This window comes from Microcaecilia unicolor, chromosome 4 (genome assembly GCF_901765095.1).
Source record: "Microcaecilia unicolor chromosome 4, aMicUni1.1, whole genome shotgun sequence".
Lineage (NCBI taxonomy): Eukaryota > Metazoa > Chordata > Amphibia > Gymnophiona > Siphonopidae > Microcaecilia > Microcaecilia unicolor.
The window spans coordinates 296,278,034-296,296,701 of record NC_044034.1 but is presented as its reverse complement, the minus strand read 5'-3'; the positions used below and the strand labels follow the sequence as shown (position 1 = coordinate 296,296,701).

Sequence of the window (18,668 nt, the reverse complement as noted above, 5' to 3'; positions counted from 1 at the left end):
AAGGCTTTTAAAACTAAGTGGAAAATACTATGGAGATTAGCTGTTTTCTGTTAGCTGTTGAAATTTGCTTTTTAAGTTTGCCTAACACTAACCTACAATTCCTCCTTTAAACCCCAATCTTTAAGTTCCCAAAGCACCAGCAAAGTAGCATTCACTTACCAGAGAAATGTCCTCTTCTCTCAGAACTTCTCAGAAAGACTTAAAGAAAAAATTAAATGGCACATCCAACTACTGACCAGTAGCATCCATCCCCATGATAGTAAAGCTAATGGAAAGCATGGTAACCAAACAATTTACTAACTACATAAACAAATTCACAATACTACATGAATCACAGTCAGTATTTTGATCCAACCACAGCACTGAAACAGTGATAATCACCCTCATAACCAAATTCAAACAATTGATTGCAAACGGGAATAATGTACTGCTTCTACAATTTGACATGTCCAGCGAGTTCGACATGGTTAGCCACCAGATACTCACAAACATCCTAGACTACTTTGGGATTGGAGGTAATGTACTAAGATGGTTTAAAGGCTTCCTAACAGCAAGAACATATCAAGTGACTGCAAACTCAAAAACGTCAACACCATGGAAACCTGAATGCGGAGTACCACAAGGATCACCGCTCTCACCAACCCTTTTTAACTTAATGATGACACCTTTAGCCAAATCGCTATCTAACCAAGGACTTAACCCATACATCTATGCAGACGATGTCATGATATACATCCCAATCAAACAAGACATAACTGAAATCACAAATGAAATTGAACACAGCCTACAAATAATGAACTCATGGGTGGACGCATTCCGACTAAAGCTAAACGCAGAAAAGACTCAATGTCTCATCTTATCATCACAATATAACACAAACAAACACAATACAATAAACACCCCAGACTACACCCTTCTGGTACCAGACAAACTGAAAATTCTGGGAGTCACAATTGACCGAAGTCTCACATTTGAAGAACATACGAAAAATACAGCAAAGAAAATGTTCTACTCAATGTGGAAACTTAAAAGGATCGACCCTTTCTTCCCAAGGGAAGTATTCCGAAGCCTAGTACAATCAATGGTACTAAGCCATCTAGACTATTGTAATGCCATCTATGCCGGATGCAAAGAACAAATCATCAAGAAGCTTCAAACCGCTCAAAATACAGCAGCCAGACTCATATTCGGGAAAACGAGATATGAAAGCGCCAAACCCCTAAGAGAAAAATTGCACTGGCTCCCACTAAAGGAACGCATTGCGTTCAAAGTTTGCACCCTGGTCCACAAAATCGTTCATGGGGAAGCACCAGCCTATATGTCAGATCTTATAGACTTGCCTATGAGGAATGCAAAAAGATCAACACGCTCATTCCTCAATCTCCAATATCCCAACTGTAAGGGATTAAAATATAAATCCACATACGCAACCAGTTTCTCCTACGAAAATCGAACTCATATCACATGACTGACTAACCTCTTTCACTTTAACCCTATGTTGAATATGGCTTCTCTATAGCCAATGATCTAATGTATATTACAATCCTATCTATCACACAGGAACCAATACACACTACCACAATATACCCTTCTTTACCATGTATGTATGCAATGTAATGAAATGCCGGTTGTACTCTTCTTCTGTATTCTTTTGCAATCCTCTTTACCATGTACGTATACACCTTAATGTAATGCCTTTTGTACTCAGCAACTCGGAAATGGCAACCGCCATTACGGCAAATGCAAGCCACATTGAGCCTGCAAATCTGTGGGAAAATGTGGGATACAAATGCTACAAATAAATAAATAAATAAATAAATAAATAAATAAATAAATAAAATAATAAACTGATATTATCCAAAGGAGTGGAGGAGTGATTAGAACACAGGTCAACATCCAGAGGTGGCTGGTTCAGATCCCACTTAACCTTCCATTGTCTCAGGTGCAAACTTAGATTGTGAGCTCCCCAGGGACAGGGAAATATCTGGTGTTCTTGTATGTAATGCACCTTGATGTACTACTAAAAAAGGTGTAAACAAATCCAAAAATAAAATCACAGCCTGCAGAAGGAGCTACTGTAAATGCTGTGGGACTATATGCTACAGTCCCGTATGCTTGCATTACCTACTACACTATTGACTACAGTAAATTCAAACAATAGACAGCAGTACATTAGAACACTATAGCAGTATGTGACTTGTGGAGGAGTGGCCTAATGGTTAGTGTAGCAAGCTTTGATCCTGGCAACTTGGGTTCAATTCCCACTGTAGCTCCTTGTGACCTTAAGCAAGTCACTTAACCATCCATTGCTCCAGGTACAAACTTAGTTTGTGAGCCCTCTAGGGACAGAGAAAGTGCCTGCATATAATGTATACAGTGCTGCATATGTCTAGTAGTGCTATAGAAATGATTAGTAGTAGTAAGCCCAGTTTCTTACAGAGAAGCTGATCCAGGGCCACCAAGATGGGGGGCAAGAGGGGCAAAATTGCCCGGGCCTCCAAGGAGGGCCCGGCACCGGGGTCTCTCTCTCTCTCTCCTGCTCCTGACGGAACCCAAGTGATTGCATCCTGACAGGAGCAGGGGAGAGAAAATTCCAGCGCTGGGCCCCCCCCCCCCCTTGGAAGCTGGGGAGGACCCAGAGCTTCCTCTAGCGCTGCTCTTCTGCCCATTGCTGAGTGGCTGCCTTTCCTCTCAGGTGCGCATGCTCGGTTTTGAAACCGAGCATGCCCTGAGAGGAAAAGCAGCCGCAGGGGCAGGCAGTCAGCACTGGAGGAACAAGACGTCTTCTGCTGGTGGGGCCTGGGATCCCCGCCAGCCAAGGTGTTTCAGCAGCGGCAGCAATGGGGGGGGGCAGCAGGCACAGCAATTGGGGGACGGCAGCGATTGGAGGGGGCAGCAGCGGATAACAATTTAGGGGGGCCAGCAGAAGCCCTGCCCCAGGCCCGGTTCAGTCTCTCGATGGCCCTGAGCTGATCTCTTAGAAACGCAGGGGTCAATATTCAGTTGGCAGCAGTGAGTGTTTTGCTGACCACTGCTGGCATTATTCCCGGCTATTCAGTGCCAGGTCATGTCCGGGCTTCGGCATTGAATTTTTGTTTTTTTGCAGAGCTGGTTAAGTCGATATTCAGCACTTAAGCAGCTATGGGTTATCACATAAAGGTAGGGCTGTGTCATTTATGTGGTTACCTTGGCCGCTTAAGTGCTGAATATTGACACTGTACTGTACAATGCCGGCTCTGCCCCTGGAATTCTCCCCAAAAAGCCAGTTTTCACTTAGATGCTAACCACTAATTTTCAGTGGCAATAACCAGTTAAGTGCCTCTGAAAATTTGCAATTAGCCCCGAACAAGTGATTTAACAAGTCAGCGACCATTTCTGGCCAGTTAAATTGTTTTTAATATTGACCATGTGCATCCCCCTTAACCATGTTCACCCCCTTTCCCAAATATATTTTGGCCCATTCATTCAATTTCATTCAAATTTCTGCCACAGAGTGTTCAGTAATCCCCTGGGTCGGAGTTTTCACATGCCATTGACATACCGTGCCCATCCCCTGATCCATCCAGTCCTAAAGGCAACAGACTTTGTATCCCTGTGCCCATCCCCTAACCATCCATTCCTAGAGGTAACAGAGAGGCTCTGTATCCCTGAACCATCCAGTCCTAGAAGGGACAGGTTCTATATCCCTGTGACTATCCCCGAGCCATCCAGTCCTAGAGGCAACAGACTCGGTAGTATCCCTGTGCCCACCCTTGAGCATGTATGTGCACATTCATGTGTATGATTATACACTGACACCAACACATATATTTACCTACCCCCTGCCACATTACTCAGGAGCAGATGCAGCAAGCCTTGCAGTGGAGCTGTAGCTCTATCATGAAAGAACTGCTGAAAAAAAGCATTGCGAATGCAGTATTCAATGAGCATACAAATTATTGCCACGCTAAAATCATAGCAGTAATCCATAGGTCATTGCTGAATGTCACTCTTCCTGTCAGTGGGTGAGTGGTGATTGGCCCACGCACTGACAGAAAGAATGACATTAATAAAAAACAAGACATACCGCCAGCATTTGCCTCTTGAGCCTACAATCCTGTGTAGAGGCCCCCATCCCATCCTGACCCAACCCCCCCATCCACAATTAAAATATTTCCCTGGTAGTCTAGAGGCCCACCCCTTCCCTCCCCCTAAACCCAACCCCCTTTCTTCAAAAATAAAAATTAAATCTCTGGTATCTAGTGGCAACCTCTGACCCCTGATTCCTACCCCAGCCCACCCACCATACCTATCAGAAGAGGTAGGAGTGATGCCCACTTGCTCCTGCCTCTGGCGCTGCCATCTCAAAAAATGGCAGCACCTTATCACCGAGCAGAGCCTGTCTGCCATATAAGGGAAAATTCCTCTTCATGCTGTCTCACGGGTTATTTAAATGCCAGAGAAAAGGGCTTGAAAGATAATTTGCCAATCCAATGCAACAATCATTTACTAGCCTAGTGTCACCTCCTTCGAGGACATCATTTGCCCTCACAATAGGAATAATCTGTCTTAAGAGGGAAAGAAAATCAACATTCCTTAACAAGGTCTTTCTGGTCCTTCACTGGTGTCCTGAGATTTTTTTTTTTTGAAGTTTTCAAAAATATTTAGTAAGATTCAAAGAAGAAACACATTAACAATAGCATTGTCATAACCCACAATAGTGTTGTAGCAAACACATAGCACAAAGCAATTGACAGTAAGTCAACCCTTTCAACGCCTAAACCCCCAACCCGCCACCCTTCCCATAAACCCACCCTCCCCAACCCTCTATCAATCCTCACAAAGTAGGTAAAGAAGAATCAGGGCAAGCAGTCCACTTCACATAGGGGTCCCAAATACGAAAGTAGGCCAACAACTGTCCACTACGCAAAGCAGCTGGCCTTGCTGAGTTTAAAGGGGGTCTGGACAGATTCCTGAAGGAAAAGTCCATTGATCGTTATTAAATTCTGGGTTTTTGCCAGGTTCTTGGGGCCTGGATTGGCCACTGTCGGAGACAGAGTGCTGGGCTTGATGGACCTTTGGTCTTTTCCCAGCGTGGCAGTGCTTATGTACTTATGTACTTATGGACATCAGATGAATGTGGGCCAATTTCCGTTGAATCACAGCAAGTCCCGGTAGAGTAGATTGTTTCCACACCGTAGCGAGCATCAATTTACCTGCTATAAATGCAAATGTAGCCAAATGATGGGTGGCCGCTTTCACTCCTTGCAGCTTGAAATGCAGGAGACAATAATTCATTTTCAAGGGGTATGAAATCTTCGTAAGGCTAGCAACGAACTTCAGGACAACAGTCCAGAATTCTTGTGCCCGAGCACAAGACCACTATATGTGGCACATGTCTCCAACTGAGCCACATTGCCTCCGACATAAAGGAGACCCCGAAGGGAACATGGCTGCCAAACGCTTAGGGGTATAATACCAGCTATATAGCACCCATTCTCCATTAATGCATTTGAAATAGAAATCCGAAGCAATGACTTAAACACCTGCTCCCATTGTGAGTACTCATATTAGGTCCCCCAAAGCTAATTCCCATTTTGATAGATAATGTGTGATAGGCTTAGAATAAGATAGTGTGTCCTGAGATTTTAAATACTTTGTTATGCAATAAACGCACTGAATGCACTGCTGATGTGTTTCTACTATTTATTACTTTTCTAGCACAGGGGTTCTCAACCCAGTCCTCAGAACACACCAAGTCAATCTTGTTTTCAAAACATCCACAATGCAAATACATGAGATATATCTACATGTACTGCCTTTATTGTATGCAAATAGATCTCATGCATATTCATTGTGGGTATCCTGATAACCTGACTAGCTAGGTGTGTCCTAAGGACTGGGTTGAGAACCCAGCTCTAGCACTACTACACATATACATCACTGTACTAGTATATATTTAACCAATAAGGGAAGAGTAGCCTAGTGGTTAGTGCAGCGGATTCTGATCCTGGGGAACTGGGTTCAATTCCCACTGCAGCTCCTTGTGACTCTGGGCAAGTCAGCAGGAACAACTGCAATGAAAATGATTGAGGATATGACAAATGGAAGGTATGACAGCAGAGGGAAGAGAATTGAGGAACTTGGTGGGAACAAGATCACAGGAACAGGTAATGAGTTTGGAGAAGAGAAGAAGGTCAGTTTTGACTGAAATTTCAGGAAAGGAAGAGAGGGTATCAGGGTACAAGGAATGAGTGAGGAATTCTATGGAGGAGGGAGAGGATGAAGATGACCTGATAGAGAACTCACAATTCATCTTCTGAGTCTTGTCATAGAAATAGTCCTCATCTGGGCAGAAAGTGAATGGAGAGTGGGAGGTCGAAGTACTTTGAGGAGGAAGTTAAGTGTGGCAAAAAGTCAACAAGGGCTGGCAGCAAGGAAGAATACTTGTACTAGAAAGGTTTTATTTTAAAAACTATATGTGACCAAATATTTTAGGAGACTGAAATGCGTTGCTTTGCAAACACTTGTGATATTCTGTTCCTTACTCTCCTGTCCTCTCTTCATGCTCCAAGCACAATAAAAAAAATATTGGCACACTTTGCAATATAAATGAATGATAATTCTGATTTGTATCAACAATTAGAAAAAAAAACCCACAACTTATTATCCATTATTACCCTTTATATAAGTGTGCTATGTTTGTGTGTTGGTCATTCAGTTAGACTCAATCCAAAATCCATAATTTGTGCTGATTTTTCAGGACATTTTTTTAATGAATTTGTACCCTTGGAGAGTTATGTTTGGTATTCGAACAAAAATGTTATCTTAATGGTCTTAACTGAAGAGAAACACAATAAAAATGATATTCTCATGGGATGCAAAGAGGGCAATTTTCTGCATGTTTCACATGGGGGAAAATGCATTTGTGTGTGTAAAACAGTGCTCTGATCACTGCCAAGCCTCTGAGTTTGTAACACTTGGTATGCTGCATAAGAGTGCTTGCTTTTACTCACAGAGAGAAGTGAGCATGATGACTCTGTACACCTTCCCCTATCTGTTGGAGGGAAGGAAATGTGTGTACTTTCAGCCACTGAGGAAGGGGGTGCTCCTAGGGAAATGAGGAGGGCAGAGGAATAACACAATACATTGGATCATACACACAAAGTTGTTTTTGTCCCATTATTTTTGACAAGCACGTAAATACTAGTGACTTTATAATGTTACAGGCCTGGTTTCAGTATTAGAGTTTGACTGCTAAGGCTTCTGTCCCATTCTGCATCTATGGGGAGAAGCTTCATAGATCAGACCCATAATGAGGAAATAGGAGGAAATATTTTTTCACTCAAAGAAAAATTAAGCTCTGGAACTCGTTGCTAGAGGATGTGGTAACAGCGGTTAGCATATCTGGGTTTTAAAAAGGTTTGGAAAAGTTCTTGGAGGAAAAGTCCGTAGACATGGGGGAAGCCACTGCTTGCCCTGGGATTGGTAACATGGAATGTTGCTACTACAGTAATTGGGTTTCTGCCAGGTACTTGTGACATAGATTGGTCACTGTTGGAAGCAGGATACTGGGCTAGATGGACCATCGGTCTGACCCACTATGGCTATTCTTATGAAGATGCAGGAAAAAGTGAAAAGGTCTTCCATCAGAAAATGTGCTTTCATGACCTCAGATGGCATCCCTATGGCTCAGTATTTACAACCTAAGTGGAATTTGGCAGGAACTATGGAGTATGGGATTCTCTAGCACAGAACTGAGAGCATGCACACTCTCCACTTTGTCCAAGATGGAATAAACCTATTACTGTGTCTGGTTCTATACAAACACAGATCCCATGACACTGTATATCACTGTCCCCTACATAACAACATCAGATCAGTTTTGCTGAGTACTTAGGACATGGCTGTAACTGTCCCTGCAAAAATCTGCAAAGGTGCTGATCTACCACAGGCACATACACTGCACCAAAAAGGCATTGATTTACCAAAGCAGTGCTTACTGCAGTGATAAAGCTGAAAAAGGGTTAATTTACTAAAGAAGCATACACTGCACTGATAACACTGATAAGATGGCGATTTACCAATGGAACACTCACTGCTCCAATAACACTGACAAGGAAGTGATTTGACATGTAGGATTACCAGTGACTAAATCACTGAGCTGTTTCCAGTCCATAGGGGGGGGGGGGGGGGGGGGGGGGGGGGGGGGGGGAAGGAAATCCAGGCTTAGCTTGATAGCAATTATTTTAGCATTATTTTGTCAGTTCAGTTCAGTTTCTCCAATTGTGATTACTCCCTGACAGAATATTATACTTTTTTTTATTATTTATTAGGATTTATTTACCGCCTTTTTGAAGGAATTCACTCAAGGCGGTGTACAGTAAGAATAGATCAAACATGAGCAATAGGCAATTAATTATTAGTAAAAATAGGTCGTCACCCCCAAATTCCAACATATGACCCATTCCCTAGATCCAAAGCCTTCATCCCAACTGGGAATCTTGATGATCCTACCTCTCCTGGAATCTGCGCGTTATCTGCTCTTCCAGCCATTGCTTCAACTCTTCATAGGATTGTATTTAGCATGTGAGCTCCTGCGGGTGCTGGTGCCTCCCCGCAGAAGTAGCACATACTCAGATATGAGCTGCTTGCTTCCTCCTCCAGGTCTATCCATCTGCCCTCTGCCATGTGAGAGGACAGGAGAGAGGGTGTTGCTGTGACACTTGAGTACATTGACATGCAGTATCAGCAAAGTCCTCTCAAGGACAGACAAACAGGACTCTGAGCTTTACTCAGTCCTGTCCAGGATCAGACTGCTTCCAAAATTCCTCGCTGCACAGACACAACTTTCTCTCTGGCTTTCTATCCATCTACAATGCTCTGCCTTTCTATCTGTACCAATACCACTGTGTGTGGGTCTCAATACTAGAATAGCAGGGGTGCTAAAAGCTGAGCTCAGCACATTGACAGAGCTGTATTGGGGGATCTCAGTCCACAAATGGCGGGGATACTGCTGAGCAGGATCAAAAAGCATTGGCAGAGGAGTGTGGGTTGTGGAGGGGTGGTTCAGAATGGGGTGCTGCCAGGCAGGACTGAGGTGCATTTGCACAGCTGTGTGTGTAGGGGTCTCACTACTGGAACAGCAGGGGAAGCTGAAGGTCAGGAGTGAGGTGCATTGGCAGAGCTGTATGTGTGGGTATCAGTAGTGGAAGAGAAGGGGGTGCTGCAGGACACAAGTGAGTGCACTATAAGAGCTCTATGTGTAGACGAAGACAATCCTGGGTTTTGCTTCAATGGGGTCAATATTCAAAGTGATTTAACCTATGCAAGGCTATCTGCTGATATTCAGTGGCACTATCTACCTAAGCCAAAACCAGCTATTGAGTGGGCGGTCCAGAGGCGGAGTCAGGGTGGAGGTGGAAATTAACCATTTAAGTGTTGGCTGTCCACACATACTCAGATATTAAACGCCAATGCCTGGGCATGTTGTGGCACTGAATATCTGGTCATAAAACTGGTGGTGGCAGCAGCAAAAAAAAAAAAAAAAACTACTGACTGGTGCTGGCTGAATATTTTCCCCAATATTTATTGTACCTGCTGAGAAGCTAAATGGTGCTTTTGTGTGCTGGGAGTGATTGACCTCACTCAGGCTAAAGAAGAATACGTGGAGGGGCATAATCGAACGGAAACGCCTATCTCCATGGGCGTTTATCTCCGAGAACAGGTCCGTGAAGGGGCGGGCTGAACCGTATTTTCGAAAAAATGGACGTTTTTGAGTTGGGCGTTTGTTTTTTTTTAGCGATAATGGAAACTAAAAACGCCCAGCTCAAAAACATCCTAATCCGAGCCATTTGGTCGTGGCAGGGGCCACGATTCATAGTACACTGGCCCCCCTGATATGCCAGGACACCAACTGGGCACCCTAGGTCAGTGTGGTGGACTTCAGAAAAAGCTCCCACATGCATAGCTCCCTTACCACGGTTGCTGAGCTCCCAACCCCCCTCCCCCAAAACCCACTATCCACAAATGTACAACACTACCATAGCTCTTAGGGGTGAAGGGGGCACCTACATGTGGGTACAGTGGGTTTTGGAGGTCTCCCATTTACCAGCACAAGTGTTACAGGTAGGGGGGGATAGGCTTGGGTCCACCTGGCTGAAGTGCACTGTGATACCCACTAAAAGTGCTCCAGGAACCTGCATACACACAGGCCTCTTGGACTTGTTACTGCTGTATAACATTGGCACACCAGTTTACACCTGAAGACTAATCTCTCCGAAAACGTCCTTTATTGGAATAAGCACGCTTACTCACAGTTAACTGCAGATCAGAGGTTGTGCCCCACTGGCAACGAGTCTCGCAGTAGGTCCGACCTGGCAGAATGGTGTACAATGCCCTCTTTCAGCAACATTCAAGGTAAGAACTAAGTGCTACAACGTGGCTAACGCATGAACAGGATCTAAAACTGGCTTACAAAAATGGCCACTACCTCATGGACTACTGGAAACAAAACTGGACACACTCTGACCCAGTAGGCAGGGGGAAAAGCACCATGGGAGAAGAGCCTACCAACTACCAACATCGTGAAACTGTAACACAAGCTAATAAAATCACGGAGCCCAATACCCTACACCCACCACAATGCAATGCTAATGTGACCCTGTAGTGCACCCGAGAGCCACATCTGACCCAGAGAAAGGCTGTGACAGGATCGATCATATTCTGCTGTCATGGAGGTGGGTACGGCATTTGAGGCTGGCATAGAGGCTGAAAAAAAAGTTTTTAAAGTGGGGTTTTTTTGGTGGGAGGGGGTTAGTGACCACTGGGGGAGTCCGGGGAGGTCATCCTCGATTCCCTCCAGTGGTCATCTGGGCAGTTGGGGCAATTTTTTGGGACTTGTTCGTGAAAAAAAAGGGTCCAAAAAAAGTGACCCAAAATCGCGGTAAAAACGCCTTTTTTTCCGATTATCAGCTAAAGACGCCCATCTCTCCTCGGTTGATAACCACACCCCAGTCCCACCTCCACCACGCCTCCAACACGCCCCCATCAACTTTATTCATTTCCGCGACGGAGTGCAGTTGGAAACGCCCAAAATCGGCTTTCGATTATACCGATTTGGGCGCCTTTGCGAGAAAAACGCCCATCTCCCAATTTGGGTCGAAATATAGGCGTTTTTCTCTTTCGATTATAAGCTGGACAGTCTGCATAAGTACATAAGTGTTGCCATACTGGGACAGACCAAAGGTCCATCAAGTCCAGCATCCTGTTTCCAACAGTGGCCAATCCAGGTCACAAGTACCTGGCAAGATCTCAAAACAGTACATTTTAAGCTGCTTAGCCTAGAAATAAGCAGTGGATTTTCCCAAGTCCATTTTAATAATGGCTTATGCACTTTTCTTTTAGGAAGCTATCCAAACCTTTTTTAAACCCCACTAAGCTAACTTCTTTTACCACATTCTCTGGCAACAAATTCCAGTGTAAGTACATGTTGAGTAAAGAAATATTTTCTCGGATTCATTTTAAATTAAGTACTTTGTCCTAGTATCTTTGGAAAGAGTAAACAAGTGATTCATGTCTACCCGTTCCACTCTACTCAGTATTTTATATACCTCTATCATATCTCCCCTCAGTCGCCTTTTCTCCAAGCTGAAGAGCCCAAGCCATTTCAGCCTTTCCTCATAGGGAAGTCATCCCATCCCTTTTATCATTTTCATCACCCTTTTCTGTACCTTTTCTAATTCCACTATATCTTTTTTGAGATGCGGTGACCAGAACTGCACACAGTATTCAAGGTGCGGTCGCACCATGGAGCGATACAAAGGCATTATAACATTCTCATTTTTATTTTCCATTCCTTTCCTAATAATACCTAACATTCTATTTGCTTTCTTTGCTGCCGCAACACACTGAGCAAAGGATTTCAAAGATTGGTGAACGATGACTCCCAGAGCCTTCTCCTGGTCGGTGACTCCTAATGTGGAACCTTGCATCACGTAGCTATAGTTCAGTTTCCTCTTTCCCACATGCATCACTTTGCACTTGCTCACATTAAACATCATCTGCCATTTGGATGCCCAGTCTCCCAGTCTCGTAAGGTCGTCTTTCAATTTTTCACAATCCTCTTGCAATTTAACAACTTCGAATAACTTTGTGTCGTCGGCAAATATAATGTCCTCACTAGTTATTCCCATATCTAGATCATTTATAAATATGTTTAAAAGCAGCAGTCCCAATACAGACCCCTATAGAACCCCACTATCTACCCTTTTCCATTGAGAATACTGACCATTTAATCCTACTCTCTGTTTTCTATCCTTTAACCAGTTTTTAAACCATAATAGAACACTACCTCCTATCACATGACTCTCCAATTTCCTCTGGAGTCTTTCATGAGGTACTTTGTCAAATGCCTTTTGAAAATCCAGATATACACAATATCAACCGGCTCACCTTTATATTTTTTCTCGGTGTGAACTAACTCCATTAATATAACTGCATGCTGAAAATAACACACTAATAGATATTCAAGTTACAGTCTAAGAAAACACCATCACTTATTGTAACATACATAGCAGAAACCGGCAGATTTTGAATAAGGCATCGTAAGAAATCTTCTCTTCCAACACCTTAATGCCTGCTGTGACCTGGTGTTATTTTTTTGCAGCAATAAGGTAGTTTTGTTTTGGGTGCTCTTTTCTGATCATTGGGGAGGAATACAAAATTATCTAATTTTCATGAGCTTTATTACATTAGCATGCCACTTGTGCTGTTTACATGCTTGTTTGTATCTGCACTTTGGGCCTCTGTACATTCTGTTCAGGTAAATGTGGGCACTAGTCCAGCGCTAATTACCAATAGCGCCAGTGTTTACCTTTGAACTTCAGGGCTATAGAGAGGGAGAGGAATGGCTATTTGTATTCTCTAGAGATTTGGTGGCAGAGCCGGTGGTGGGAGGCGGGGCTGGTGGTTGGGAGGTGGGGCTAGTGCTGGGCAGATTTCTACGGTCTGTGCCCTGAAAATGGCAGATACAAATCAAGGTCAGGTATACACAAAAAGTAGCACATATGAGTTATCTTGTTGGGCAGACTGGATGGACCGTGCAGGTCTTTTTCTGCCGTCATCTACTATGTTACTATGTTACTATACAGACATGTATTACTGAACCCCCCCCCCCAAAAAAAAAAACACTTGGCACCTATGTGAAAAATGTGTCGGAGGCATAGCGAAGGCGGGACTTGAGCGTGCCTAACACATGGGCGTCCTCGACCCATAATGGAAAAAAAAGGGTGTCCCTGACAAACACTTGAATGACTTTACCTGGTCCTTTTTTTCTTATGACCAAGCCACAAAAAGGTGCCTGAACTGACCAGATGACCACCGGAGGGAACTGGGGATGACCTCCCCTTACTCCCCCAGTGGTCACTAACCCCCTCCCACCCTCAAAAAAATTTTTTTAAATATTTTTTGCCAGCCTCAAATATCATACCCAGCTCCATGACAGCAGTATGCAGGTCCCTGGAGCAGTTTTAGTGGGTGCAGTGCACTTTAGGCAGGCAGACCCAGGCCCAACTTCTCCCCACACCTGTTACACTTGTGGTGGTAAATGTGAGCCCTTCAAAACCCACCAGAAACCCACTGTACCCACATCTAGGTGCCCCCCTTCACCCATAAGGGCTATGGTAGTGGTGTATAGTTGTGGGTAGTGGGTTTTGTGGGGCTCAGCACACAAGGTAAGGGAGCTGTGTACCTGGAAGCTTTTTCTGAAGTCCACTGCAGTGCCCCCTAGGGTGCCCGGTTGGTGTCCTGGCATGTTAGGGGGACCAGTGAACTACGAATGCTGGCTCCTCCCATGAGCAAAGGGCTTGCATTTGGTCTTTTCTGAGATGGGAGTCCTTAGTTTCCATTATCACTGAAAATCAGAAACGACCAAGTCTAAGGGCGACTATCTCTAGGGACGACCTAAATTTCAAGATTTGGGCATCCCCGACTGTATTATTGAAATGAAAGATGGACGCCCATCTTGTTTTGATAATACGGGTTTCCCCACCCCTTCGCCAGGACATCCTGCAAGGATGTCCTCAGGAAAACTTGGGCGCCCCTTTCAATTATGCCCCTCCACATCAGGTGTGGACATTATTCAAAAATACCATCTTGGAAGCCCAGTCCAGATGCATTCCACGTATTTGCAAAAGTGGAAAGCAGAGAAAACATCAGCCAGCTTGGTTAAAAAGTGAAGTAAAAAAGACCATTACAGCCAAACGATTGTCCTTCAAAGAATGGAAAAAGGACCTAAATTAAGAAAATAAGAAGCAACATAAGCACTGGATAGTCAGATACAAAGCATTAATAAAGAAAGCTAAAAGAGAATATGAAGAGAAACTTGCCACAGAGGCTAAAACTCACAGTAACAACTTTTTCAGGTACATCAGAAGCAGAAAGCCTGCTAGGGAATCTGTGGGACCTTTAGATCATGAAGGAGCAAAAGGGGTACTCAGGGAGGACAAAATCATAGCGGAGAAACTGAATTAATTCTTTGCTTCTGTCTTTTCGAAAGAAGGTGTAAGAGACCTGCCTGTACCGGAATTGGTTTTCAAGGGTGATAATGCAGAGGAACTGAAAAAAATCTTGATGAACCTGGAAGATGTACTGAGCCAAACTGACAAATTAAAGAGTGGCATACATCCAAGGGTACTCAAAGAACTCAAGCATGAAATTGCTGATCTGCTGTTAGTGATATGTAACCTGTCTTTAAATTCGTCCATAGTACCTCAAGATTGGAGGGTGGCCAATGTGATGTTGATTTTTTAAAAGGGTTCTAGGGGTGATCAGGGAAATTATAGACCGGTAAGCCTGACTTCAGTGCTGGGCAAAATAGTGGAAACTGTTATAAAAAATAAAATTACAGAACACGTAGACAAACATGGTTTAATGGGACAGAGTCAGCAAGGGTTCTGCTGAGGGAAGTCTTGCCTCACCAATTTGCTCCATTTCTTTGAAGGCGTGAATAAACATGTGGATAAAGGTGAGCCAGTTGATGTAGTGTATCTAGATTTTCAGAAAGCCGTGGATTTAGCAGATGGTGACGTCACGATGATCGTATATCTAACTTTTACTAAATTAGCTTCTTGTAAAAGTTAGATATATGATCATCGTGACATCACCATCTGCTAAATCCATTTATTTTCAATCTCTTCTAATATTCATTATTTTGCACGGCTTATTATTTTTTTATTAAACTACCACCAATTGTATTTTTTAAGCGGCATATTGTCGCTTTTTGATATAAATTATTGCGGGACCGCTACATCTTCGAGCCTGACCTTTGACCTTCTACTTCCCGTTAAAGCTTCCTTTGTTTGCTGCCGGCGTTGTTTTCAGCAATTTCAGAGATATGTGATCGGAGTACTGGTTTTACGTAAGTAACACTTTCTTTACAACTTTTACAACGGCAAGCATTAAAATGGTTTTTAAAGTATGAAAAATGTCACGATTGATTCCCTTATGAGAAGAGTATATAACGACGCTATTGATTTTACGCAAGTAACACTTTTGCCAGAACGGTTTTCTATAGCAAACATCAAATGGTTTTAAAAGCATTAAAGCTGCCACTATCAATTCCCTTATGAGAAGAACATAGAACGACGCTATTGATCACACATAAATGCATGCACATTATTTTCATCTTCTTTGATTATTAGGTCAGCGGATTATGTTTTGGCATCTCTGATCCAGCTGTTTTTTTCAGATCAAACCAATTCTTCATACATGTGAGTCTATAACAAGTTTTTAAATTCAATTTTTTGATTTAACCTTTTAATTGCATTAGCAGTTGACATTGTTGTTTATCCAAAAAAAATTTTAAATACAAAAATTTTTTTTAAATACAAAAACTCCTTTTTATCTTGTAGTGATTGACAGGACATTCTCAATACGCCTTTTATTTGGTAGCAAAGGACTCTTGTATAGGTGGGTGTCTTAACTTATATTTGCCTGTTATTACATGTGCAGATAAATCACTGCAATTATAAGATATACAATGTGCCAGGAAACACCATTACAATTATATGATATAGCTGTTCTTTTTATTTCTTCTTTTCATTTAATTTCAATTTTTGTTTTCTTATCAATATTCAATATAATTTGAGATGATGTTCTCTATATATGTATTTTCTATATATGTAATTTTTAAACTACAAGTTTTTATACAGAGCATGTTTTGGTATACATCTATATATACGATATCTTTGTTGTATGTGCATATACATGTATGTGTATATATATATATATGTTATATTTTGATATTATAACAGACAAATTATATGTTTTTTTATAGCCCCTGAAGCAGCCCAGTTGGGCGAAACACGGCCTGTGTCAGGCTGTTTTTATATATATTTATATAAGAATTGTTATATCGTTTGAAATAAATTACATTTTTCCTTTCACACGATCTGCTCTTTTTGCTTTCCATTCAGTTCTGGTCACCATATCTCAAAAAAGATATAGCGGAATTAGAAAAGTTTCAAAGAAGAGCGACCAAAATTATTATTATTATTATTATTATTTATTGTATTTGTATCCCACATTTTCCCACCTATTTGCAGGCTCAATGTGGCTTACAAGTTCTGTTATGACATTGTCATTCCAGGATAGCAGGTACAATTAGTGATATACAAAGATTAAGTAAGGTGAAAAAGAAGAGAGTTGGGTAGGTAGGTATAGAAGGTAGATTTTCTTGACTGGTTGGGTTGGCGAGGTAGTTTAGTAAGGCTATGGGTTTTCTTTGTAGGCCTTGTTGAAGAGATATGTCTTCAGGGATTTACGAAAGTTGGTTACTTCGTCAATAGATTTCAAGTCAGTAGGTAATGCATTCCACAACTGCGTGCTCATGTAAGCGAAGGTAGTGGCATGTGTCAGTTTGTATTTTAGTCCTTTGCAGCTGGGGAAGTGCAGATTGAGAAATTTGCGGGATGATCTTTTGGCGTTTCTGGGAGGCAGGTCCACGAGGTTTAGCATGTAGGTTGGGGCATCTGCGTGGATGATTTTGTGAACAATCATACATATCTTGAAACGCGATACGATCCTTAAGTGGGAGCCAGTTAAGTTTCTCTGTTAGGGGTTTTGCACTTTCATATTTAGTTTTTCCGAATATGAGTCTGGCGGCGGTATTCTGGGCTGTTTGGAGTTTTTTTATATTCTGCTCTTTGCAGCCAGCGTACAGTGCGTTACAGTAGTCCAAGTGACTTATTATCATTAATTGTACTAGGGTACAGAAGATGTATCTTGGGAAGAAAGGTTTTACTCTTTTGAGTTTCCACATAGAATAGAAGATCTTTTTCGTCGTATTCCTCACATGGGTATCGAGTGTGAGGTTTTGATCAATGGTAACGCCAAGTATTTTCAGATTTTGTGAGATGGGAAGAGAACAATATGGTGTCATTATAGTGGTGAAGTTGGTTGTGTTGTGTTGTGAAGTGAGTACAAGACATTGTGTTTTTTCTGCATTAAGTTTTAGCTGGAATGCGTCCGCCCAGGAGTGCATGATTTGGAGGCTTTGGTTGATCTCGTTGGTGATTTCTTTTAGCTCATGTTTGAACAGGATATAAATTGTGACATCGTCTGCATACATGTAGGGGTTGAGGTTTTGATTGGCTAGTAGTTTAGCTAGAGGTATCATCATTAAGTTAAAGAGGGTTGGTGAGGGGGGGATCCTTGGTGAACTCCACATTCAGGTGTCCATGGGGCTGATATGTCCATGTGCGTTTTTACTTGGTATGATCTTGTGGTCAGGAATCCTCTGAACCAATTGAGAACTGCACCTCCTACTCCGAAGTATTCTAGTATATGTAATAGTATTCCATGATTAACCATGTAGAAGGCACTGGACATGTCGAATTGTAAGAGGAGTATGTTGTTGCCAGTTGCAATTGCTTGTTTGAATGAGTTCATTGCAGACACTAGAACAGTTTCAGTGCTGTGATTCGATCAAAATCCTGATTGAGATTCATGTAGAATTGAGTGTTTATTTAGGTATTCAGTGAGTTGTTTCGTCACTATGCCCTCCATGACTTTGGTTATGAGTGGGATAGATGCTACTGGGCGATAATTGGTTAGGTCCATTGTGCTTTTCTTAGTGTCCTTAGGCAGAGGGGTAAGTAAGATGTTTCCTTTATCTGTGGGGAAGAGGCCATTTTGAAGCTTGTAGTTTATGTGTTTCGTGAGGTCTGTTTTGAATTGTTTAGGGGCCGATCTTATTAGGCTAGTAGGGCAAATGTCTAGTTTGCATTGCAATTTGGCGTATCTTCCGAGCCATTGAGAGATTTCATCTGACGAGAGCGTGTCAAAGTTGGTCCATGATCGGTCTGCTGGGTGTTCCCCGGGTATTGGGTCTAGACATTCAAGGATGTCTGTGTACTCACTTACGTTGCTAGGTATCATGAGTCGGAGTTTTATAATTTTTTCGTTGATAAAGTGGATAGAACTCCTCTCGAATGTAAAAGGCTAAAGAGGTTAGGGCTCTTCAGCCTGGAAAAGAGATGGATGAGGGGAGATATGATTGAGGTCTTCAAAATCCTGAGTGGTATAGAACGAGTAGAAGTAAATCGATTTTTTACTCATTCCAAAAGTACAAAGACTAGGGGACACTCAAGGAAGTTACATGGAAATACTTTTGAAATAAATAGGAGGTA

General features: G+C 42.5%; 1 protein-coding gene across 3 annotated transcripts in view; it reads right to left on the bottom strand.

Annotated features, from left to right (window-relative positions):
- GCK (glucokinase) overlaps positions 1–18,668 on the bottom strand; it is an 86,176-nt gene that overhangs the window by 43,952 nt on the left and 23,556 nt on the right. Inside the window, exon 1 of one of the 3 annotated variants that reach the window (XM_030201761.1) lies at positions 8,497–8,678. The exons of the other annotated variants lie outside the window; for them this stretch is intronic. Within the exon in view, the coding sequence (XP_030057621.1) occupies positions 8,497–8,535 (39 nt within the window). The 5' untranslated portion in view covers positions 8,536–8,678. Of the gene's footprint in view, positions 1–8,496; positions 8,679–18,668 lie in introns of those variants that run through there. 3 annotated transcript variants of the gene reach the window in all.